This window comes from Somniosus microcephalus, chromosome 27 (genome assembly GCF_052327205.1).
Source record: "Somniosus microcephalus isolate GS21.2 chromosome 27, FLI_Smic_1.0, whole genome shotgun sequence".
Lineage (NCBI taxonomy): Eukaryota > Metazoa > Chordata > Chondrichthyes > Squaliformes > Somniosidae > Somniosus > Somniosus microcephalus.
This window is the reverse complement of record NC_141013.1, coordinates 36,718,865-36,745,694: the sequence shown is the minus strand read 5'-3', so window position 1 is coordinate 36,745,694 and position 26,830 is coordinate 36,718,865. Positions and strand designations below refer to the sequence as shown.

The 26,830-nt window shown below is 45.3% G+C and overlaps 1 protein-coding gene across 3 annotated transcripts in view; it reads left to right on the top strand.

The window, feature by feature from the left end:
* The window catches only part of LOC147100129 (lamin-B3-like), an 85,039-nt gene that overhangs the window by 53,809 nt on the left and 4,400 nt on the right, over positions 1-26,830 (top strand). For 2 of the 3 annotated variants that reach the window (XM_085968856.1, XM_085968854.1), the window contains exons 7-10: positions 2,074-2,287; positions 10,400-10,507; positions 16,826-16,942; positions 18,704-18,817. In XM_085968856.1, coding sequence (XP_085824982.1) covers positions 2,074-2,287; positions 10,400-10,507; positions 16,826-16,942; positions 18,704-18,817 — 553 coding nt within the window. Of the gene's footprint in view, positions 1-2,073; positions 2,288-10,399; positions 10,508-10,671; positions 10,804-16,825; positions 16,943-18,703; positions 18,818-26,830 lie in introns of those variants that run through there. The other variant, XR_015073838.1, reaches the window with a different exon arrangement.

Sequence of the window (26,830 nt, the reverse complement as noted above, 5' to 3'; positions counted from 1 at the left end):
AGGGAGGCCCTTAGCCTTGTATGGGGAGTGAAGAAGTTTAATTATTACCTACAGGGCCAAAAATTCACACTTCTGACAGACCATCAACTGTTGGTGTCCATTTTTAACCCTAAGAAGGGTGTTTCGGTGATGACAGCACAGCGTCTCCAGAGATGGTCTCTTTTCTTAGGGGCACATCAATATCAGATAGAATTCAAAGGTACGAAACAGCATGGCAATGCTGATGGCCTGTCGCGCCTGCCACTACCTGAAGATGAAGACACGACGGAAGTTGACCCTGTTGAGTTATTTCATTCGACCATTATCGAGTGTTTACCTGTCACCAACGCAAGTATTGAAAGAGAAACCAGGAACGACCCGACACTGTCCAGAGTCTACGAGGTGACAGTGAAAGGGTGGCCAACACGGGGTGATCCTCTGTTACCGGCATTCTCAGCAAGGCGAGACCAGCTGTCCGTCTGCCATGGTACTTTGATGTACGGGACAAGAGTGATTATTCCTCCCAAGTTAAGGGAAAGGGTTTTACAAGAACTACATGAAGGTCATCTGGGGGGAGTTAAAATGAAAAGTCTTGCTAGGGCTTACGTATGGTGGCCGGGTATTGACCAACAGATTGAGGAGTTAACGAAAAGCTGCGCTGGGTGTCAAAAAGTGCAAAATGCACCTCCGATAGCACCGCTACACCCATGGGAATGGCCTTCAGCCCCATGGCAACGCGTACACATTGACTTTGCTGGTCCATTCATGGACTCCATGTTCCTAATCGCGGTGGACGCACATTCCAAATGGCCAGAAGTCATCAAGATGAATACCACTACTTCAGAAAAGACAATTGCGGTGTTAAGAACAATATTCGCAAGGAACGGATTGCCAGAACAGATCTGTTCGGACAACGGACCACAGTTTGTATCGGAAGAATTCCAACAATTCTTAAAGAAGAATGGAGTTAAACATTATACCTCTGCCCCATATCATCCGGCGACAAACGGGTTGGCTGAAAGATTTGTCCAGACATTCAAAAAGGCTATTAAGGCCATGAGTGATGACCAGATTCCGCTGCAACACAAGGTCGATAAGTTCCTGATGTCATATAGAAACGCCGATCATGCCGTGACTAACCAAAGTCCTGCTATGATGTTTTATAACAGGAGGTTGCGGTCCAAGTTGGACTTGTTAAAACCAAATGTGCGGAGGGAAGTGGAAAACAAACAGTTTCGGCATATTAACAGCAAGACCACTCGAACTTTCGACGTAGGACAACCAGTGATGGCAAGGGGCTATGGAAACGACAAATGGCAGTCTGGAACAATCCGGGCCAGACAAGGACCTCTGATGTACACCGTAGATATTGGTCATAATGTGATAAGGCGTCATGCGGATCAACTGGTAGAGTCGAGAGCAAGGGTCGAACCCATGGTTGTGACAGAGACAGCTGTGGAAGACGTTCATGAACCTAAAGCATCTACCTCGGCCGAGAATGTATTTGATGATGATGACACCCAATACATTGGCAACCAACTAGAGGAGGCACCTCAACAACAAGAATCAGAGACCACTGAAAGGCGTTATCCAAGCCGAATCAGAAAGCCTCCTGAGAGACTGAACCTTTGAACTGTTATACCTGAAGTTATATATGTATATATGTTATGTTTATTTGGGGATATGACTGTTAAGCTAAAAAGGGAGGATTGTGGTGTATGTAACCTGTTCCACCTTAAGAGAACTTAAGCCTGGTTCACCTTAAGAAAGGTACTACTTTCTTTGGCTGCTGTATACGTAATACCGGTGGTGACCACACCGGTATATAAGCACAGTGTAATAATATTGTATTCAGTATAGTCCGACCTCCAACCAGTAAAGACCTGTTGAATTTACTCTTGTGGTCTGTGTAGTAATTCTCACTATAACACACAGACTTAACAGTTCCTCCCTCTGTAATGTGGTTTATTTTTCAGTGAGCTTTGTCTCTCTCAATACGCAGAGGAGATATTAAACCTGTAGAAAGTGAAATTGCTAAGTCTGCATGTAGAATAAAATATTTGTTAACCTTTTCAACATTGTCTTATATTACAGACTTGAGTTGACTCCCAGTCCATCTTCACATCGTGCGGGCCGTACTTCAAGTCGTATACCTTCATTCCGTGGGAAAAAAAGGAAATTGTCAGAGGCTGAGAGTGCCAGATACAATTATGAAACAAGGGAACATGTGTGCTCTATAGGAAAAATTATTTTAGAAGAAATTGACAATGAAGGAAAATTTGTCAAATTAAGGAATATTTCCAATAAGGTAAAGATCCATCTAGAGTTTGTTACCTTTATTTTACTGCACCAAAAATGCAATTGCATGCAGCAACTGTTGACTTACTAGTGAAATCAGTTGTTAAAAGATCTATGAATGGTAAATACTATCTTACCCTCCCTCCAAATTGATTGGTTCACTCTCCTCATCGTTGATTGGTTCACTCTCCTCATCGTTGATTGGTTCACTCTCCTCATCGTTGATTGGTTCACTCTCCTCATCGTTGATTGGTTCACTCTCCTCATCGTTGATTGGTTCACTCTCCTCATCGTTGATTGGTTCATTCTCCTCATCATTGATTGGTTCACTCTCCTCATCATTGGTTCACTCTTCTCATCATTGATTGGTTCACTCTTCTCATTGATTGGTTCACTCTCCTCATCTGAAGGTGTTAACTCATTTTGGTGAATGACTGCTTTGTTTTTTTACACTTTCATGATAAAAATAGCAAAAGAGAATTTTAAAAAAATGATTTCTGGTACAGTACTGAGACTAAGGCCACGATTTTGCTGGCGCTCAGGTTTGGAGGCGGGTCAGAGGTTAAATTTGTTTTGATTGACGGCGGGTTCCGAATCCACCGTCAACCCACATCCAAACAGCTTTCCTGAGTGTCGGGTCCCCGATTTGTGAATGGACCCGACACCTAGCAGCGGGAAGCGGCTTAAAGGCAATTACCTGCCTATTAACAGGTACTTGCCAGTAGTTGTCGGCCTGTTTTTGGATTTTCCCGCTTCTGGACACCACGCCAGGTAAGTGTGGCGTGTTGTGAGTCTGCTGTAATGTTTCTGGAATGTTGACAGCTGCAGAAGTGGTGTGAAGGATCCAATGTTGCACATGATGAGTTTGAGAGCAAAGAAAATGTTGGGTACTGCATTTTTAAAACATTTACAGATTTCTTTAGCTTACAAGTTTTTAAATCCATGTCCAGTGCCACCTCATTGGGAGAACCTCTCTCACCAGTGACAGATCGCTTTTGTCACCTCACCTGCAGCTGCCATCTATTCCAGTCTATGGAGGGAGTCATTGGAGAGCCTGGGTGCAAGAGTTCACTTTTGTGCAGTGATTGTCAGTGTTTTCAGCACCTCAATGCTGTCAAACACTGAGAAATCAACTGTCAAAATAAAATTCTGTGTGGTCCCTTTAAGGAAACCGGCAGATGACGCATCATCAAATGACATCAGACCCGCTTCCTGTTAATTGGCCGGTAAACCTGCAGGGCGGGCTTAACAAGGTCAATCAAGGGAAAATCACATCTGTGGAGCGGAGGTAGCTGGTAGCGGGACTGGAAGCTGGGAACTAGCTGACCCACACTCAACCTGACACTGAGGAGAAAATCGCAGCCTAAGTACTTACAATTCATAACTCTCCCAGCGTCTTGCATGGTAATGGTACTAGATATTGGGTACTGAGCCATACAGGCCCTGATGGCCCCAGCTTTGACCCTCAATGTCCAAAGTTAGCTGATCTCAGAAAAGATTAGAGTAGGGTTGTTGAGATTGCCTCCGTACTGTAGTATGGCAAAAATAGACAGGGTTCCTGCTCTTGATTGGCATCCATGATTATGTTGGGTGAGTGCAAGATGCGTACATAGTCAAAAATGGTCTAAGTAACACACATTATTTAGGTTCTGACATGAAGATTGGTTATTTCGGTGACATACTATGGAGCAACTGGCACAAGTGTTGCCAGACCTCTAATTGGCTATGGGTAGTGTAGTTGGTATAGCATTAGATAGTAACCCAAAGGTAGAGAGTTCATATCCCACCATGGAAAATTGTGTAATAGGTCTGGTCACCTGTGGGCTAGTTCTTAAAAAAAGGACCATGATAGCTGCTGAATTGTCTTCAGAATATCCTTCAGGGAAGGGAACTTGCTATTCTTACATGTCTCTAATCCACACTAGCCTGGACTCTTAATGCCCTCTGAAGTGTCACCCACAGTGTGGTGATCTCTTCATGTTCTACCGTCTGCCCCATTTGCATTGTAGAGTGGATTTCAGAGCATGCAGAAACCACTTGAGTGATCGGGAACTCCAATTCTTTTTAAAGTCACAATCATGACCTATCATGACCTATTTCTTAGCTGTGAATCTGTGCAATGACAGGAAATGTGTGTACAATGAAATGGAAAAGCTGCTTTGTTGATGTGTATGGACAGACCAAGTGGGCAATCCATTTTCAAAGAGCAAAAATGGCCCTGGCGAAGCCTTGGAAAGTGAAGTGACTTAGGGCTGGATTTTCTCAATGGCGGCGCGTTGGGGGCGGGACTGCTGGTTGTCTGGTTTCAATCCTGCCCCCAATGACGTCCAGACAACCCACGCTATTTTCCCTTGATTGACCTTGTTAAGCCTGCCCTGCGGGAAAGCCGGTGACAGAATGTCAGCGTATGACGTTTTATCTGTCAAAAATTTTTGACAGATGAATTGTCACTGACAATCTCTGTTCTAATGTAAGCCCTTGTACTGAAGACTCACCAAACCTCTCTCCTTAGCAGAAATCGGATGGCTGCTGCATTCTCCGATACAGCAGCCATTCTGTCATCTCTGCTGTTGAGATGAGACACCTCCGGACCCCCAAGGGTTGAATCTGCAGGAAGAAGCAAAGGTAAGTAAACTTTTTCTAACACTTTACATTCACATCTCATACTTACCTCTCCACACTTGCACCCATCACTCACCTCTACAGCGGACTTTTCGACCCCTCTCACCCCCGCAGACCCACTGCTCACCTCACTGACCCTGGCGGGGTTTCTCGACTTTGGGAAGCCACACTTGTGTTGGTGAAATGGGGATAAGCCTCTTAACTGCCTGTTAACTTCCTGTTAATGGGCAGTTAATTGGCTGTAATCCCCTTCCCGCCTCTCGGAGACGGGTTCCTGCGCGAGTTGGGGACCCGCCTCCCGGGAAGATGGCACGGAGGCGGGTTGGGAGCGGGGTCGGTACCCGCTCCCAGTTTCTGCTATTATCCTGGCAGACCCGCCTCCCCAGGGCTGGCAAAATTCTCCCCTTGGTGGCACTAGTACTGTAACGTTTAGCAAAAGATGGGAAGTAATTCAAACCTATATAAAGAAGAGCATTGCCTGCTGATGGCTTAGTGTGATTTACCCCTAAATAACATCTATTCAGGCCAGGGAATCCTGGTTTTAATCCCCCAGTCTAAGTTAGCTGTTCTTAATCATGACCATGTCATAATTGACCTCGGTGCATGGATTAGGTAGGGGAAAATCAGCCAGGATTTCTGCTCCTGATTGCCATAGAGGAAACTGCTGGAAATGCACATGTGTGGATGCCGAGTGAGGATAGGCTTGGGTTTGCCTAATATTTGCCCCCTCCTTATGTTGCTGACACTCAACGTTAAAGCTCACAGAAAGAAAAGGCCAACTTGGGCAAGGTACCAGTGACATGGTACCTTAACCCTAGTAATGGGTCAGGAGGAGAGGGGACAGAATTTGCATCAAGGTAGGAAGTTTTGAAAATGATGCTCCAGTAATGTAAGATTTGATGAGGTATAAGGAAAGCGAGATTCTCATTTATATAGCGCCTTTCACGACCTCGGGACGTCCCAAAGCAGTTTACAACCAATGAAGCACTTTTGAAGTGTAGTCACTGGTTGTAATGTAGAAAATGCGGCAGCTAATTTGCGCACAGCAAGGTCCCACAAACAGCAATGTGACAATGACTAGATAATCTGTTTTTTTTAATGGTGTTTGGCCAGGACACCGGTAAGAACTCTCCTGCCAATAGTGCCTTGGGATCTTTTACATTCACCTGAGAGGGCAGACGGGGCCTCTGGAGTATATAGAATACTATTCGTAACTGGGTCAGTTAGCAGATAGCAAGGGACTGTTGATGTGATCCATTTTAAGCTGTTTCCTATTAGAACAGAGTTATACTCTGACCAGAGGTGGACCTGAGTGGGAAGCAGCAATAGCTTGCGTGATATCCTCATGGTGAAAATGGTCCAATACCTGTGCTTGTAATGCCCCTGAGTTACAGAGGTATGTTCTGGCGAGGAGCTAGATCCACAAGGCATAACCATTGAGTGGGCCATCAAAGATGAAAATGATCTACGGCCAGGCAGAATCACGATTAAATACCATGGCCGCGATTTTGCTAATCTCGGCGGGTCCGTGGCGGGCGACGTTGGTGGCGGGTCCCGACCACACTGCTGGCTCCATCCCACTCTGTGAAATTACTTTCTGTTGATTGGGCTTGTTGAGCCTGCCCAGCGTGTTTCCCAGCCAATTAGAGAAAGCGGGTCTAGTGACGTCAGGCGCGTCATCAGCCGGTTTCCTTAAAGGGACCATGTCTAAATTTATTTTGACATTTGTGCTGTCAGTGTTCTACAGCATTGAGGTGCTGCAAACACTGACATTGACTGCCCAGGGCTGTACCCAGGCTCTCCCATGACTCCCTCCATATGCTAATGGAGGGAGTCACCGCACACAGGGAGGTCCTCTTCTTTTCCCATGGGCGGAAGACACTTTCCCAGGAGATTGACACAGCCTGGTTGCACATTGCAGAGGAGGGCACAAGCAGGGATGTGGTCAGGAGGACCTGGGTGCAGTGCCGCAAATGTTTCAATGATCTCAGAAGATCATGAAATGTTAGTACAAAGCCACACTCAACCTCATCCTGCTGTGCCTCTCATCACATCCCCATCACTCTGCCTTCCCTACCCTACTCCTGCACATCCTTACTCACACCAACTTACCTTGCACCTTCACCCATCCCTTTCTATCTATATTATCACATCCCCATCTCACCAGCCACCCCTCACACTCACCCTCATCCTAGTGCAATCATACCAACTAACAACACACAAGGGTAGGAACTTGGGTGTTTTATGCAATGTTCATGTAAAGTTTCTGTTAATGTGGCGTCAAACATTGAAACCTTTATTTTCAACACTTTGCGTTCTTGGACAGATTTGTGTGCACCTTTGGAAGTGGCTTAGTGAGTTGCAGTGAATGGTGAGACATAACGATACCCCCCGCAATGGTCATGAGTGTGAAAGGAATGGGTTGGACATTGTAGGGATGCTTTATGATGTTGGTGTGAGGTGGTGCCAACCTGGTGCAACATGTGGCAGCCAGGGTGTACAGCATCAAGTGAAGTAAATCTGACCATGGTGAGGCCATCCCTGGCCTCCTAGGCAGCAATGTGGTCGGGTGCTGATGCCCTATGTCCTGTGCAGCATCAGTTGATTGCGGAGAAGGTTGGCGGTGTTGGTGCTGCTGGTGTGCCTGGTACTGCTGGTATTGGGGCTGATCATGGTCAGATTCTGAGGACCAAGGTGAGAGAGTATAAAGGGCACCCATGCTGATTGAATAGATAGCAGGTGAAGTAGAGATGACAGAAGCGATCTGTCAATGGTGAGATAGGTAATGAGGTCAGACTGGATGGAGACTTGTGTAAAGACTTGCAGAATGGTGAATCTGTTGTGGAAATGCAGTGAGGAAGAGTTTGTGGCTGAGGGAAGCTATCTCTGTAAGGTGGGAGCTTTTACTCTACATTTGAAGCTGTCAACTCAACAGTTGATTCAATGGCCACTGAACTCCCGCCTCAGCTTGACAGACGTGGTCCATGATCAGCATGCACCCTGTGGGCAAGCTGTCAAATGCAAAAGGTAAGCTGCAAATCATTTTAAAGTGGCTCTAAACAAGCCACTAATTGCCTGAATTGGGTCGCACGCTGCTGCCTGTTGGGTCTGCTCAGCGCTGACAGACCTGACATCGGGAAAGGCGTGTGGGAGCGAGTTGACAGCAGGTTCCTGACCCGGTCAAAAATATAAAATTTCCCACCTGACCCACCACCAACCCCGCCCGCTGACCCCCCCCCCCCCCCCCCGGAAAATTCCAGCCCATGTCTTTTCCATTAAAAGTTGTGTATGTTTATTGATCTGCACAATCCAAGCTCTCCCTACCTCACGCACCAAAAATCCAAACCCATCAATTATCCAAACTGGACCCCAGTTCTGTTTGTTGTGTGCAAGGAAGACTGCCTGCCTAATTGGTTTAAACTTCATGGGCCCCTTGGATTAAAAAGAAGACAGCCACACAGCGATTGGTGCATTCAGACCAGTGCAAACAATCCACATTCCCATAGGCTAAAGATACAGGCTCCCATAGCAACACTGACTCTACATTATTTACCTTGCTTGGCCTTCACTTCTTGGCTTGGCCTGCTTCCCTGCTGTCGGTTGACGTCTTCTGCTTGCTTTCTGCCGCATGCTCCCTGCTGCGCACTTTTTATGAAGAAAGGTTGAGCATGTTGGGCCTATACTCTTTGGAATTTAGAAGAATGAGAGGTGATCTTATTGAAACATATAAGATACTGAGGGGGCTCGACAAGGTAGATGCAGAGAGGATGTTTCCCCTCGTGGGGAAATCTAAAACTCGGGGGCATAGTTTCAGAATAAAGGGGCACCCTTTTAGAACTGAGATGAGGAGGAATTTCTTCTCAGAGGGTCGTAAATCTGTGGAATTCTCTGCCCAGAGAGCCATGGAGGCTGGGTCATTAAATACATTTAAGGTGGAGATAGACAGATTTTTGCAAGATAAGGGAGTGAAGGGTTATGGGGAGCGGGCAGGGAAGTGACCAAAATCAGCCATGATCTTATTGAATGGCAGAGCAGGCTCGAGGGACCAAGTGGCCTATTCCTGCTCCTAGTTCTTATGTTCTTATGTTCTTACGTACTACCTGTTGACACAACCTCTGCTGCCACTTTCGGTGCTGCCCCATCTGACACCAGTGTGTCTTTGTCCACTGTTAGCCTAAACGTTCATTGCGGAGTGCACTGCATGGAAACCTCAGTCTCTTTAAAGGTGCCGGGCCTAGTGGTCTCATAAAAGTGGATTCTTGATTACAACAAAAAGGCTGTCCCTTCATTGGTCCAAATGCACCACTCAGGGTGCGGCTTTTTTTTTAATCCTCGGGGGGCCCAGGAAATTTAAACCAATTAGGCAGAGACGGTCTTTGTGCGCAAGGAACAGAACTGGGATTCTGGTGGAAGGAGCTTGCGGCTAGATTTGGCTGATAGGCTGAGTCTTGGACACTGCTGCCCAATAGAATTCTCCTTAGACAGTCCCTCGGAACCGAGGATGGCTTGCTTCCACACTAAAAATGAGTCTCAGGTGACTGATGAGTCCAATTCGGGACCTACAGTCTCTGTCACAGGTGGGGCAGACGGTGGTTGAAGGGGCGGGTGGGTGTGGTGCTTGGGTTGACGTGCACTCCTTCCGCTGTTTGAGCTTGGCTTCTGCTTGCTCCCGGCGAAGAGACTCGGTGTTCGGCGCCTTCCCGGATGCTTCTCCTCCACTTTGTGCGGTCTTCGGCCAGGGATTCCCAGGTGTCGGTGGGGCTGTCGCACTTTTTCAAGGAGGCTTTGAGGGTATGCTTGAAGCTTTTCCTCTGCCTACCTGGGGCTCTCTTGCTGTGTCGGAGCTCCGAGCAGAGCGCTTGCTTTGGGAGCCTCGTATCGGGCATGCAGACGATGTGGCCCGTCCATCGGAGCTGACCAAGCGTGGTCAAAGCTTCGATGCTGGGGATGTTGGCCTGAGCGAGAACACTGACGGTGCGCCTATCCTGCCAATGGATTTGCAGAATCTTGCGGAGGCAGCATTGGTGGTACCTCTCCAGTGCTTTGAGGCGCTTGCTGTACATGGTCCATGTCTCTGGATCATACAGGAGGGTGGGTATCACTACTGCTCTGTAGACCATGAGCTTGGTGCTGGGTTTGAGATCCTGGTCTTCAAACACTCTCTTCCTCAGGCACACTGAAGGCGGTGTTGGACTTCGTCATCGACGTCTGCCCTTGTTGACAGAATACGCAGAAGTATAATACAAACTTTTTTCCGAGTATTGTCGTTACAGCTTAGTGTAATGTAATATTTGAATATTTTTGGGTGTGAACTACATTCAGTTTTATTCTTGACTGGTTAAGTTTGTAATATATTTTCAAAATAAAACTAGACTTTTAATGAAAAGAATTTTTTTTGTTGAAGATAGTCTGCGAAAAATCGATATTGGATACAAATTGTTACTTTTTAATAACTTTACAAAGAATCTGAAAGTTATATATTTATAATATATTCTTGTAGGATCAGCCGTTAAATGGATGGATTATAAGAAGACAATTTGAGGATTTGACAACGATTACATACAAGTTTCCTGCACGTTTTACTCTTAAAGCTGGGCAAGCAGTAGTTGTAAGTATTTACCTAGAGCTGCAATAAGTTGCTTATAAGATAGCCATGCAGGAGCAACCCACACAGCTTTCTCCTACTACAAAATCTGCTCTTTACTATTTCATACACAATGATAAAATTGCACTGCAGTTTATATTTTAATAAAGCCAATTTCCCCTCTTTAGTTGCACGGTACTAATTAAAGTCCTCGGCAATAAATCTTTCTTTCAAATTACACCATGGATTTTATGGAAACTTCTAAGCAATCACTTGTGTTTGACATGGAAAGGGAAATTCGACACGGAAAACTCCATGCTGTGAGTAATGTAGACATCAGAATAACTAATTCATTTGTTTGAGTTTCTAACCATAATCTTGTAATCACTTCCGTGTATCTATTTCTTAGCTTTTTTCAGCAAATGTCTGTCGAGAAAAAAGTGTTTGTCGGGTATGGAGAAGTCCATGGTGCATGAAGTACACCAATTCCTTTTTATTAAATGGGCATTTGAACAAAAAACACATTTAAAAAAAAACAAAACACTAAGGCCTAGAAATTGAGTAGCCTTAGCGCCGCATTTGAGGCGCTAGAGGGCCTAGCGCCGGAGTTATGGCCAGTTGGGAAATTGAGTGGGGCCCTTCCGTCGGCGTTAAGCCGGTAGCGCTGCGCCGGCACCGATGACGTCATCGGTGTGCGCAGCGTCCCGGTTGCCGTGCCGACGGGCCCCAGCGCCGAAATTCAGTTGCGGCCGCCTCGCCCGTGGCAGCCGCAACTAAGACTCTGGCAACCGAGTCTTCCCCGAGTTAGCGCCGGCGCATTAAGGTCGCGCGGCGGCCGGCCGCTTTCCCGTCGGCTGCCTGCCCGCACCTCCCTCCCCGGACTCCTCCACCCCCCCCCCCCCCCGCGGAACAGATGCGTCTGGCCTGCAAGCCTGGCACTTGTCCGAGGTGCCGGGCTCATTTTTTCAATATTTGAACGGACAGCGGGCGGGTGCAGGCAGCTCCTCCTTAACTGAAGGAGGAGGCCTGCACTTCCCCAGCCTGCCGCACCGCATCGGGTGCCGCAGCGCCGGATTAGCGCCGCAATTCGGCACTCAGCGCCCATTGGGAGGCGCTCACGCCCGCCAGTAGCGCCGGCAGCCGTCTGGGCGCGGCACTACTGAATTTTTGCCGCGCGCAAGGGAATTAGCGCCGGCGCTAAATTTCCGGCGCTAAAGCCCTGGCGCGGCGTCAACTCAATTTCTAGGCCTAAATCTCCACTTCCTAAGCAGCCAGTCATAAGGCACTACAATGGAACAATTAAGTCAGTGAAAGGATTTTAATTTCCTTTGAACTCCTTTGATTCCGCACCTATATATATCCCTTAAAAATAAACTTTAAAATATAACATTGAAACAATTCATTTAAAACACACTAAACGTTCATGTTACAAATGGCTTGCACCAGTTTTCCGCTGCACAAGTCTCCTCTCTGTGGCCTCAGATTTGTAATAACTCCATTTGCAATGCTGCATCTTTTTTTAATTTAAGCCTTTCCATGCAATGTGCAAGGTTAGTGCCCTCCAAAGCCTTATCTGAGGTCTCTGCGCATGCGCAGGATGTACGAACTCTTCTACCCCATCTCTGAAATGTTCTTAACATCCCCCTGCTCCGTCTCTACAGCCAGTCGCTCGAGTGAGCCAGGCTCCTGTCAAAGTAATCCAGTACACAAGTGCCCCCTCACCACCCCCATCCACCACCATATACTGCTCCCAGGCTCCTCTGCTTGCTGTATTCCATGTTTCAAACACAGCTCCCACCCACTCTCTCTACCCCTCCCAGGCCTAAGCCCCAGCCTCCACTTTCTCACCCGCGTGTGTTCTCATGGATTCTGGACAGCTCATTCCCCCAATGATCCCGGTACCTATCTCCTACTTGGTACATGTTGGATACCATCTTCTTGCGTGCCTCAAGGTGGAATTTTAATTTAAAAATTAGAACTAAGCCAGTTGAAGAAACCTCTTCGGAGTCATTCGGAGAGATTGAGAGAAGTAGAGCAGGAGAAACTTTGTCTAAAACTGAGGAACACAAGAACAAGAGTTGGCCATTCAGCTAATTGCATCTATTCTGCATTCTGTTTGCCTTGGCAGCTGTTTTTCTTTTCAATCCCAATTCCCTGCCCTTTTTCATATCCCTCATTGCTCTTATTTCCCAAGTAATTAACAATAACCCTTTTTAAACACCTCAAATGATTCTCTGAGTTTTGGCGTGCATTTTATGTTTTCTGAGATCTTTTGTGTGGGGATTTTTGCTTTTAATTGGCATAGTTCTAATTTTAATATTATGCCCCTTCTGGATTCCCCTACTAAAGAAGAGTTGTTCCCTATCTACCCTAGCAATTTTCTTCATTATTTTAAGCATCTTAGTCAGATCACTGAGCAATCTCTCATCATAGTTAAGTACCTTCATCCCAGGTATTCTCCTGGTGATTGATCATTAGACTCCCTCTAAGGACTGTGTGTTGTTTCTGAGGTAGGGAGCCCAAAATTGAACACAGTACTCCGAATACACAAATTACCTGGATTTGGGAATAGAGAGGAGAATAGCCACATTTGCAGAAAATGTTATGCTAGGAGGTACAATCAGCATTAAAGAAAATAGAGGGCAGCACGGTGGCATAGTGGTTAGCACTGTTGCCTCACAGCGCCAGGGACCCGGGTTCGAATCCGGCCTCGGGCGACTGTCTGTGTGGAGTTTGCACATTCTCCCCGTGTTTGCGTGGGTTTCCTCCGGGTGCTCCGGTTTCCTCCCACAGTCCAAAGATGTGCGGGATAGGTTGATTGGCTATGATAAATTGACCCTTAGTGTTAGGGGATTAAATACGTGGGGTTACGTGTTGGTGTAGGGGTTACGGGGATCGGGTGGGATATGTGTCGGTGCAGGCTCGATGGGCCGAAATGGCCTCTATCTGCACTGTGGGGTTTCTGTGATTCTGTGATTACAAAATAGATTAAAGGGATTCATGGTAGATGCCCACTGCTCTATATAACTAGCAGTATTTTGTTTCATCTTCTGCAGTTCTTACGTTCCTTTTGTTGGTTTTATATCCTAGCCCTTTTTCATTTCGATTGTAATCCCATGTCATTCTTATCCTCAAATGTACTACCTTGTACTGCATCTACCATTGTGTTGAGTCACTCCACCAGGCCCTGAGAGGCATCACTTTTTACTTCCTGCTAATCCAAGATTATACTCTCAACCTCATTCCTTCTGATCAATTTTCTGTCCATGCCACGTGATTGACTGTGACACCACGGCCTAGAAATTCGGTTGGTAGCGCCAGCGATTAGCACCTAAAGAGCCCGAGAATTGGGGCGTTACCCAATTTTCGGGTGGGTGCAGTGAATATAGCGCCACCTCCCATATTGAGTATCCTTTTAGCGCCGGCGTTAACTCTTTTCGCTCGCCCGCGGGCACAGGCAGATCATGACGTCATTTCAGTGTGCAACGCCTTTTTGGCACCCCGGACCGGATATTCAGTGGCGCCCGCAACCTTTTCGCCTGGCGCTATTAGTGACAGTTGGATGGAGCGTTCCCAGGCCCTTCTCGGACTCGGGGGGCGCTATTTACAGGGGACAGCACTAGTATAAAAGCTGCAGCCATTTGGCCTGGCCATTGTAATCCTTGCTGGAGAGAGTTGCTGACCTGTTGGACAGTACTTTTCTCATTGAGCCTTCGGAGGCACTGGCACTGGCAGCTTGAGGGCCCGGCTCCCGAGCTGGTGATGCAGCATCTGAAAGCAGGGAGGTGGAAGAGTGGCTTTAGCAAAAGGACAGCTTGGCAGCAAGGGATGCCAGATTGCGGCAAGGCTATGACATGGGTCCACAGTGAGAAAGCATGCTGGCGGGGGGAACAAGTGGAAGGAGACAGTTGTAATAGGTGAGAACCTTAACATCGCTGTCGACAATGGGGTCGGCAGCTGCAGTGGTCACAGGACCACTCAGATGTCCTCCAAGAATCTGGTGGACTCTCTCCTCGAGATCCGTGAGAGTGACCACTTGTGGAGGTCCTCTACCGGTGCAAAGCTGGTCTTTGCCAATCCTCGCCAGCTTGGACTGCAGGGGAAAGGAGGGGAGGTTATGTTACATGATGCCCTGAGTGATCATCTCATGCCCCCCATGGTGCAAGAGCCCTTACATGATGCCTTGTGTCAAATGTGAATGTGTGTGCCCAGAAAGGGCCATGGGTGCTTGCTGGCAGATGGCCAATGGGGCACAGCCCACCCTGTAGCCATAAAGTCAGGTGCAAATGAAGGGATGCAGAAGTTTGCAGAAACAACACTCACCCTCACGACCCGAATGAGGTCGTTGAATTTCTTTCTGCATTGGACAGGGCTCCTGGTCACCATGCTGCTGGAGTTGACCCTCTGGCATACATCCCTCCAAGCTCGTCGGTAGTCCTTATGATTCGGCCTCGTGCCATTGTTTGGGTAGAGAACATCTCGCCGGCGCTCCATTGCGGCCACCAATTGCTCCAGAGCCTCATTGGTGAAGCGCTCTGCTCTCTGTCTCACCTTCTCCATCTGGTCCAAGTTTTTAGCGCCAGAGAAGGGCCTGCGCCGATTCTGAGGCCTGCAAGGTGCAGAGTGTGGATGCTGAAGCTGACTGACCCACCCCTTTAAGAGTTGGCCGGCGCCTGGAAGTCTCGTGGTCATCAGTAATAGAGAGCACCTGCGCTGCGCCCGTCCGCTCCGATATTGGGTTGCGCCGGAAGATTAGCGCCTTAGGAGTCCCGTGTAACGCCTGAATTCGCGCCTCGATCCCCTTTAGGGGCGATGCAACCCAATATCGCGCCAGGCGGCGATAAGTTTCGTCTGGCTATAAACTTTGCGCAGCGCCAGTTCTAACGCCTCAAGCGGGGCGATACCCAATTTCTAGGCCCATATGCCTTAATTTCAGCTATTAATCTCTTGTATGGAGCCTTATCAAATGGCATCTGAAAATCTTTGCAAATGCCAACCATTGATGCTTATGAGCTCCATAAACACTCTTGAGTGAGTTGGACATCAGTTATCTTTCCCAAAATCATGCCCACTCTCCCTGAAGAGCTTGTACTTTTCCAAGTGCCCACTTTACTGTGCTGGAATATTGGATTCCACCAATTCTCCCACAAAACTCGCGGGTCTGCAGTTACTGGGATTTGCCCCCCCCCCCCTCTCTCTATATTGTAATGCCTGGCTTCCAACCTAAATATGAGGAAAAGAGTCAGAAACAAGAGGAGAGACTATATTGTGACAGCCACAGGGAAAGGGGAGGGGAGGGGGGAAGAGAGAGGAAGAGGAGGAGGAGGATGAGTGGATGATGAATAGAACAAGTGCCCCAGAAAGAATTTGATAAAACCAAAAATTGAGAGATAATTTCAGGAATTTTTACCATGGCCGATCAAAGAGTTTAACATTTAAAAAAAAATTATTTTATGGGATGTGGGCGTCACTGGCAAGGCCAGCATTTATTGCCCATCCCTAATTGCCCTTGAGAAGGTGGTGGTGAGCCGCCGCCTTGAACCGCTGCAGTCCGTGTGGTGAAGGTACTCCCACAATGCTGTTCGGGAGGGAGTTCCAGGATTTTGACCCAGCGACAATGAAGGATCGGCGATATACTTCCAAGTCAGGATGGTGTGTGACTTGGAGGGGAACTTGCAGGTGGTGGTGTTCCGATGCGTCTGCTGCCCTTGTCCTTCTAGGTGGTAGAGGTCGTGGGTTTGGGAGGTGCTGCCGAAGAAGCGTTGGCGAGTTGCTGCGGTGCCTCTTGTAGATGGTACACACTGCAGACATGGTGGAGGGAGTGAATGTTTAAGGTGCTGGATGGGGTGCCAATCAAGCGGGCTGTTTTGCCCTGGATGGTGTCGAGCTTCTTGAGTGTTGTTGGAGCTGCACTCATCCAGGCAAGTGGCGAGTATTCCATCACACTCCTTACTTGTGCCTTGTAGATGGTGGAAAGGCTTTGGGGAGTCAGGAGGTGTTTATTTCAGTTTCCATTCGTGCTTTGTGGTTGTTTTGACCAGGAGAACCTATCTGAATGTATTATGCTAGTGCATATTTAAGTTGACCTACTATTAAGCCATTTCATATAAATGGATACATTTGAACTTGTGGAAGAAAATATCTAAAAGCACAGTGACCTCCTTCACTCGCCTGGTTGTGAAGTTCCTGAATGTTTGGTGGGGGGCGGGAAGCAATTGATTTTGCTAGATTTAATTTTGCATTTGTCAGAATTATGCATTTAAGCAGTGATGTAACGTTTTTAGTGTGGTAATTCTTGAAGTAACATTATTTCATTTTGCTATTCCCCTTTTCTTGTGTCAGGTCTGGGCTGCAGGTACCGATGCCCTCAGTCCTCCAGTTGATTTGGTGTGGAAGGGCCAGAGATCCTGGGGAACAGGAGATGATGTGAGGGTGATTCTCCTCGATGCTAATGGAGAGGTGTGTGTGCAAATAGTGGTATATAGGTGCACTGCAAACGATGTGTGCAAAATATATCGGTGTAAATGCACTGTGTCTGAATAGGCAATGTCAAATACAGGAAACTTTGGTTTATCCGGAGGTTGTATGTCCGGAATACTCGATCTAACGGCAAAAATCAGGAGCCGTTTTCTGTACGTATTTTTAGTTCTCGTTTTTTTTTCCCCAGTCAGGCACTGCAAGGTCTGTAGCTATAGCAACAGCTTCAGTTAGAGACGCTTGCAGCTGCAGCCGACTCTTTAGAAGCTGTTGCTAAGCAACAGTGTTTGTTGTCAGATACGGAGATGAAAACCTCCGTATGTTTCAACATTAACTTTGTATGTCCGGCAGTTTTGATAGATCGGCAACCCGTCGGTGCCGGATATCACAAAGTTCCCTGTAGTAAAAGTTGTATCACCCCATTTTGAATGCCTGCTTTACTAATCTGTGGATTTAAGATGGCACAAAGCTCATTTCATATCCATTCTGATTTGCCATGGCAACCAGCAGAATTTTTAGTGATGTTTGGGAAAAAAATGTTTGACAGTATGCTAAGGATAAAATCTTTACCAAATGCAAACAACATCAAATAGGAATAGTGTAGTACATAAATGCTTTGCTGAAGTTGTGCCAATGCAGGTTCTTGTTGCCTTGAGTAAAATAAACCTCTAACAAAAAGTATACTCCTATTCTATATTTTTCAAATGTTTTGTTAGCTGGTGGTGAGATTATGCGAAAAAAATCTGCAGAATTTTTTTTTTTTTTTTTTAAAGAGATTGTGCAAATTCAGAGTTGATAATTTTCCAGAGGTGTAACTGAGCAAAACCTGAATTTTGTTATTTCTATTTTCAAGACATTTGAATGTAAATTCCCCAGTACCAACGATTGTTGTTTTAATTTAATGTAAGCCCTGGGAGCTTAATGGCTCTGATTTAATACAATGTACAAAGACAGTAATGTTTCTCCTGAAATGGAAATATTTCCATTATGTCACCTATTGAGGGTGCAGTGTCAGTTCGTGGCTTGCATTGGATTTCCCCAATATTTCCTGGTTTGCTTCAGTGAGTGTACCAGTTTCCTGGTTCTCCTAAATGTTTTAATGCAACAACAACAACTTGTATTTATATAGCACCTTTAATGTAGTAAAACGTCCCAAGGCGCTTCACAGGAGCGATTATCAAACATAATTTGACACCGAGCCACATAGGGAGATATTAGGACAGGTGACCAAACGCTTGGTCAAAGAGATAGGTTTTAATGATTCATTTGAGATACTGTTGAGCAAATTGTATAAGAAGCCTGTTTAGTTTACCATGACATTGTCCCATTTTAAAAGTCTCTGAAAATTCTTTGTAAAGTTTGCAAATTTCTAATATTAAAAAGCAAATGTTTGAAAATTATGCCCTTAATATGTGATCCTTTCACATAATTTGATGTCTAGGAAAAAATTGTGGCATGAGAATAAATTGCTCAAGGCCAAAGTTAAATTAAAAACCGAAATTTTATTAGAAATCTGCAGTGACAGGAATCATTGTAGGGCTGGAATCCATTTATAGGCTTAGGTAAGCCTCGAGTTAGATATAAAACAGACAAGAATTCCTTTAGGATAATTTAACAAGATGTTCTAATCCTGTATAATAGCATCTTGAGGGACCCCCCTTCAGTCTTTTCATGGTTCTGAAGAGTGTATGACCTTTTGGCCGGAAAATCCTATTTCAACTAATATTAACGCTGATTTCACAGGAGATGGCTACACGGACTGTTGTTCAAATACCAGGAATACTGGGAAGCAAATCTAGAGAAGGGGACTCTGAAGATGCCAGTGAGGACAGAAGTCGGAGTGACTATAGTCCAAAGGTATGAATGTACAAGGCTTTTTCAGAAGAATGCTGCTTCTCTTCAGCTGTACAAAGTGCAACTCTCAAGGGTTCTTGCATTTGTAATAGAAACCAAATTTGGTAATGCTACCAAGTTAGAATATGTGAGTTAATGGAGTAGATCTATTGGTATCCATTTTAATGCATATCGCAGTGGTGTACAAGCTCATAAATAACACAAAAGGGGTAAGTTTGGAATAGTACTTCTAATTAGACAATAAAATTGGACCATAAACAGGATTGGCATCTGGAAGTTCTTCATTCAGTCGTCAACGAATAAAATTGGCTTTCAGGTAGGATACTGAAGGCAAACATTGTAGGCACCCCACTTTAGGAAGGATGTCAAGGCCTTCGAGAGGGTACAGAGGAGATTTACTAGAACGGTACTAGACGGGATGAGGGACTTCAGTTACGTGGAGAGACTGGAGAAGCTGGGATTGTTCTCCTTGGAGCAGAGAAGGTTAAGGGGAGATTTGATAGAGGTGTTCAAAATCATGAAGGGTTTTGATAGAGTAAATAAAGATAAACTGTTTCCAGTGGCGAATGGGTTGGTAACCAGAGGACACAGATTTAGGGTAGAGGTGAGAGAAGAATTTTTTTATGCAGCGAGTTGTTATGATCTGGCGTACGCTGCCTGAAAAGGTAGTGGAGCAGATTCAATAGTAACTTTCAAAATGGAATTGGATTTATACTGGAAGGGAAGAAAATTGCAGGGCTATGGGGAAAATGCAAGGGAGTGGGACTAATTGGATCACTCTTTCAAAGAGCCGGCACAGGCTCAATGGACCGAATGGCATCCTTCTGTGCTGCAAGATTCTAAGAAAACTCTGGAGTCATTTTTTAAAAATCAGCTGGATGCTGGGTTACTGTCTTCCTTCTGAATGTTTGGGATAGAATGGGCCAAATAGCTTTCCTCGTCCCTTGTGTTAATTTAACCTATTTATTCCAAGGTTATCACAAAAGCATTCCCTGAATTTTTTTTTCCGCTCTTATTACTTTGTTCTGGAGACAAAGGGCTGGATTTTCTCAATGGAGACATGCTGGAGGCGGGACTTCTACTTTCTGGGTTTCAGTCCTGAACCCCAGCGACGTCTGACCAACCCACACTATTTTCCCTTGATTGGCCTTGTTGAGCACGCCCTGCGGGCTTAGCCGGCCAATTAAGGGAAAGCCGGTGACAGATGACGTCAGCGTATGACGCTTCATCTGTCTCTCAATTTTTGACAGATGAATTGTCAGCGTGTGACAGCTTTGAGAATGCAGCAGCCATTTTGTCATCTCTGCAATTGAGCTGAGGCACCTCTGGATCCCCAAGGGTTGAAGCCTGCAGAAAGAAGCAAAGGTAAGGAAACTTTTTCCAACATTTTACACTCACCTCTCATGCTTACCTGTCCACACTTGCACCCATCACTCACCTCTACAGCAGACATTTCGACCCCTCTCACCCCCGCAGACCCACTGCCCGCCTTGCTGACCCGGGTGAGGTTTGCAGCCATCGGGAAGCCTGCAATTGCAGGCGTAAAATGGGGATAAGCCTCAAAACTGCCTGTTAACTACTGGTTAACAGGCAGTTAATTGGCTCTAATCCCCTTCCCGCCTCGAGGACCCGACTCCCGGGAAGATGGCACAGAGGCGGTTTGGGAGCGGGTTTGGTACCCGCTCCCAGTTTCTGCCATTTTCCCGGCAGACCCGCCTCCATACCCGCCTCCCCAGGGCTGGGAAAATTCCCCCCCCAAAGAGTTGGAAGCTAATATTGTACCTTGCTACATAATCGTGTTATTTCCAGTTATGGCTTTGGATAGCACTCAAAAACAAGGCTATTGACTGGAAGTCCCATAAAAGCTCTAATGTAGCTGCTACCAGTGTGGTTTAAATGAATATTGAGCAATCCAATTTCATTCATGATTACAAAATCATAATTTTCAGGCACAAACTTATGCTGGACTATGGTTCATTCGATGTCATGGTGCCTTGCCCGACTAACCATTCTTTGTGCGAATCCCAACAGTGGAGGTTATTTGCACATGGAAATCATCAAAATTGAGCCCAGTCTTATCCTAAACTGACATGCATCCACGTGCACTGGGCAGCAGGGATTGCTGGAGAATGATTAGGAGCACAACCTCCAGCAGAACTCCACCCCAGGGGGCACTGGGACATAGAAACATAGAAGATAGGAGCAGGAGTAGGCCATTCGGCCCCTCGAGCCTGCTCTGCCATTTAATGAGATCATGGCTGATCATCCAAATTCAGTACCCTGTCCCTGCTTTCTCCCCATATCCCTTGATCCCTTTAGCCTTAAGAAATATATCCAACTCCTTCTTGAATATATTTAATGAATTGGCCTCAACTGCCTTCTGTGGTAGAGAATTCCACAGGTTCACCACTCTCTGTGAAGATATTCCTCCTCATCTCTGTCCTAAATGGCTTACCCGTTACCTTTAGACTGTGACCCCTGATTCTGGACTCCACCGCCATCGGGAACATCCTTCCTGCATCTAGTCTGTCTAGTCCTGTTAGAATTTTATAAGTTTCAATGAGATCCCCCTCTCATTCTTCTAAACTCCAGCGAATATAAGCTCAATCGACCCAATCTCTCCTCATACGTCATTCCTGCCATCCCAGGTATCAGTCTGCACTCCCTCCATGGCAAGAACATCCTTCTTCAGATAAGGTGACCAGAACTGCACACAATACTCAAGCTGTGGTCTCACCAAGGCCCTGTACAACTGCAGCAAGACAACCTTGTTCCTGTACTCGAATCCTCTCACTATGAAGGCCAACATACCATTTGCCTTCTTAACCGCCTGCTGCACCTGCATGCTTACCTTCAGCGACTGGCGCACAAGGACACCCAGGTCTTGTTGCACTTCCCCCTTCGCCCAATCTAGTGCCAATCTATTGCCGGGCCAATGCCACATGCCCCTACTGCCAACCCAGCTCAGAAGAGCAAACTCCACAACACCAGGGATTGAATCTTCTGGTGTATATGGCTCAGTTAGGTGCATGAACTCACTATCTAAGTGGCCTGTGAGGTTACAAATAGGCTGCATCTGAACAATTCCACTGATGGTTTTGGATTTTTTTTATGTTTCTATAGATAGATTTCTAGACACAAAAGGCATCAAGGGATATGGGGAGAGAGCGGGAATATGGTATGGAGATAGAGGATCAGTCATGATCGTATTGAATGGCGGAGCAGGTTCGAAGGGCCGAATGGCCCACTCCTGCTCCTATTTTTCTATGTTTCTATAATAGTTGAGCTTCGTGCCTGGTGAGCGCTGCATCGAATTTAAATTGAGATTCATAAAACCTTAAGATATTTTTTGTAAAAACAACAATTGATCTGGGAAGGGGGAGAAAGAGGGGGAAAAGTCTGCTCCACTCCCTGGTGTGCTTGTTGCTATTCAGCCTTGACTTGGAAGTAACACTCTCACCTTCGAGTCAGAAGGTAAGTGAATTATGAATCAAGCCAGCTGGGATTAAATAGGGAAGCTGATCTGATGTATGAAAACATTCTAAATTATTTCTGGCAATACTGCCGTAGACACAATTACTGTTGGAACTATCACGAGTGGTACAAAGGAGACATGGTTACATAATGAGTAAAGTTAACTAATAACAAATGACTGATTCGTGTTGTATGATGTCCTGTTCACCAGTTGTATAAACATCCTATTCAACAGATCCTGCCACAGCTTGTGTTTAGACTATGATTTAGGTGGAGGAGTTTATTCAGAAATCAGATTTCATTTTGTTATAGTTTATATAACATGGTTCATTTCTTCTCCCTTCTAAAGACAAAAGTGAGGTTTTTGACTCTACATTCTAATTCTGATAATCTTGGCAAAGAACAATCCACCATTCACTCCCCAAATGTTTGCCAGATCTTCAGGGATCTGGACTCGAGCAAGTCCCGATTGTGTCTTCCAAATTATCTAAGTGGTTTATCTTGAGGACCACCAGTCCCTGTCTGGAAAAAGTTGATATTTCTTGTGAATGATGACAAGCTGACACATGGAGTGAAATAGTGATTGTTGGCATCATATTGAAATAGAGGTTCACTGCATTGTTGTTGCTCGAACTCATTCGTTCCAGAACCTCAATCTCAAATTCCTTACTTCCCCTCCTTCCGTAGATATTTACCGTCCAAGCTTGTTCCCACTGGGCCTTGGCTCAAGTGGTTGCACTCTTGCCTCTAAGTCAGTGGTTGTGGCTTCAAGCTAGTCAGAGGTGCTGTCTTTCAGATGAGACGTTAAACAGAGGTCCTGTCCACCTGCTTAGTGGCTGTAAAAGATCCCTTGGCACTATGGGGAAAAGAGATGGGGAGTTTTCCTGGTGTTCAGGTCAACATTCCTCCCTCGGAGAACATCACTAAAGCAGTCACCTGGTCCCCTCTCACTGCTGTTTATGAAACCTTGCTGTGCACAAATTGGCTACCACAGTTGCCTGCATTACAACATTGTAAAAGTATTTCATTGGAATGTGAAGCACTTTGGCACATCATGAAGATGGGAAAGGCGCTACATAAATGCAAGTCAAAACTGTCTTTTCCCTTTCATTCTTGGTATTGTCCTGCATTATGGACATTGTTTTTTCAACTAGGGATCTTTATTTTTTTAAAAGAATCTTCCACTGGTAGTTTTGAAAACAACTAAAAATAGCTTGTGTATTTTGGGCATTGGGAGGTGGAACACTAGATTATGCTTTAATCAGCTTGTGTTCGCATTCGCATTGAGGTGGGAAGGAATAAAAGCGGGTGTTTTGAGATTTGTTATGGTTGTTAGTTACCATTTTGATCAATCATCATCCTTTCTAATAAAAGGAACACATTTCTTTTTGCTCTTGAGTCACTGTTTTAAGCACACCTATTCATTTATTGTCACTCCAGCTGTTTGAACGAGTCCTTCCCACCCTCTGTCAGTCTATCAAATGACATATTTGACAGTTCCACTATCTCTTTCCACATGACTATCAATTTGTATTATACTGAGCTCCATAAAAATAGATAACACTTGTTGACTTAGTCCCAAGACATGCAGTAGAGGTTTAAAGTCCTGGGCCTGGAATTACCCCTTTGAAATAGCTGCAACTTCAGGATTTAGCACGTGCGCATCCTAATGCAGTAATCCTGAGGTAACGGTCACTCAGTCACTGCTCCGACACTGGGGTTTTAACAGCGTATTGACTGCTAAACAAACGTTATAGCCCTGAAATTTTAATTTTGTGGAGTGTCAAATTTCCCCATTATAATGAAAGTTACAACTTTTAAGAAACTTAAAAAAAAAATTTTTTTTTTCAGAAGTCCGAATAAAACAAGCTTCTTCACTTCTTGGTTCCCTGTCTGTGAGACTTCTGCATTGTGATTGGCTGCTTAGACAGCTTGTTGATGTCACAGCAGCTTGCGCTATGGAGTTCCCACTAAATTGCACTGATCTCAACTGCACATCGAAAAAGCCACAGGGATCCCGAGATCTTTGTGGGGAGCTTTCCTCGGGGCCAGCGACGAACGCCTTTGCTTCGCCGCTGACCGCAAATTACGGGCCAATATTTTGAGTACAACAAGTTGCCAGCTTTTGTTTTCAGTTCACTCTTCGAACACAGTCCAAAGTAGTATATTCTTTATCATTGCATTGATTTGCAACTTTCTGTTTCATCTGATATTGGGTCTGTTAATCTTCAATTTTTCTCTTCTCCTCTGTTGTTTTCATCGCTCTGCCTTCTGACGTTACGTTTTTCCTCTTAGTACTCAGTTTTAGGTTATAGGTTTCATGGAACTATTTAGTTTCCTCTTCCTTAATTAATAGTTTTGTGAAATTTATGTTGAAACACCTTCAGGCATTCAAGAGTCTTAAATTTTTACAGTAATTGTGGTCCAAAATAATCACACTGATTTCACAACTTTGCATAGAAAAATTGAGACTCAGATTTGATATCAATTCCATTTACATCTGTACTTTACTTTTATAAAACACCTACAGAATTGGAGGAGTGCAGATATCTCGGAGGGTTGTATGGCTGGAGGAGGTTACAGAGATGGGGAGGGGTGAGGCCATGGAGGGATTTGAAAACAAGATGGGAATTTTAAATTCGAGGTGTTGCCGGACCGGGAGCTGCTGTATAAACAGTACACACTTTAGTGCTAGTGGATTATGGGAATTGCTCTTATCGTGCTGATGTGTCACTCACGCCTGCCTACAGCGCTGGTGAATTATACAGTAAACACCAATTGATTTATTCTCGATAAACCACTGTTCTCGGTTGCATGTCCTCTATGTATTCATAGAGTTCTAAAAAGCTTAAACATTTTATGCGAGACCCTTCCGCTAATAGTTGTTATTTAAATTAAGGGTGATATTGGTGCAGCGTGTTCGTGCTCCAAGCCATACCACAGACTACTAGGAGATGTGTTCGCAACCATAGATCTTCATACGAGTTAACAATCTTGGCTGCGTGACTGAAGGGTAGTGGTTCGTGGAGGGGAAGCATTTTCTCCACAAGGGAGAAAGGCCAGAGTGAGCCACCATGATTCCTCTTGCACATTTAGTGCAACAAATCTTGGAGTGGTAGAAGTCAGAAAGAAGGTGGCTTGTAGAATTTTTGTGCCGGCTCTTTGAAAGAGCGCTCCAATTAGTCCCACTCCCCCGCTCTTTCTTCATAGCCCTGCAAAGTATCTGCCCTCTTGAGGCTTGTGTATGGCCCATGGGGACTTGGGTTGGGGAAGGAATGAGGGAGAAAACTGCTAAGCAAAGAAAGTTAGGCTGATCCAATTTAAACCTGTTTGAAGAGCTGATCCAGCTCATTTAACTTGAAGACTTATTGATCCTGTTCTGTTCCTAATGTGCCAGGCAAGATGAAAAGATTTTGTTCAGTTTCTTGAGTTGGCACTATAGTTCAACACAACTAGTTGAGGGCGTACTCTGAGTTCTATATATAATATACACACCTAGACTGCATGCATTTTTTGTTCATTTTTTGAAGAGGTAATGGAGAGAGTAGACAAGGGTAATGCAGTAGATGTAATTTATCTGGATTTTCAAAAGACCTTCGATAAGATACCCCATAATATAGACTGATGAACAAGGTCAGGGAATGCGGAGTCGGGGACAAGTAGCAGAATAGATAGCAAGCTGGCTTCAAGACAGAATGCAGAGACTAGGGGTAAAGGGTAGCTATTCACAGTGGCAGAAGGTGGGTAGTGGTGTTCCACAAGGATCAGTGCTGGGATCACTATTGTTCACAATTTACATTAACGATTTCGACTTTGGAATCAAAAACACAATTTCTAAATTTGCGGATGACACCAAATTGGGGGGGGGGGGGGATAGTCAATACTGAGGAGGACTGCAACAAATTACAGAAGGGCATTAATAAACTTGCAGAATGGGCATATAATTTGCAAATGAAGTTCAACACAGATAAATGTGAGGTATTACATTTTGGTCAGAAGAATAGGAAGGTCACTTATTACTTGGAGGGTGCGAGTCTAGGTGGGGTAGAGGAACACGGGGATCTCAGAATACAAATACACAAATCACTAAAAGTTGCGACACAGGTTTGCAAGGCCAAAAAAAAGCAAACCAAGCACTAGGGTTTATTTCTAGAGGGATAGAATTGAAAAGTAGGGAAGTTATGCTAAACCTGTATCGAACCTTGGTTAGACCACACTTAGAGTACTGTGTACAGTTCTGGTCGCCATATTATCAAAAGGATATAGAGGCACTGGAGAGGGTGCAGAGAAGATTTACAAAGATGATGCCAGAAATGTGTGTGTATACATATCAGGAAAGGATGAACAGGCTGGGTCTCTTTTCTCTTGAAATAAGAAGGCTGAAGGGTGACCTAATAGAGGTCTTTAAAATTATGAAAGGTTTTGATAGAGTGGATACAGAGAAAATGTGGGGAAGAGCAAAACTAAAGGCCATCAATATAAGAGAGTCACCAAGAAACCTAATAGGGAGTTCAGAAGAAACTTCTTTACCCAAAGAGTGGT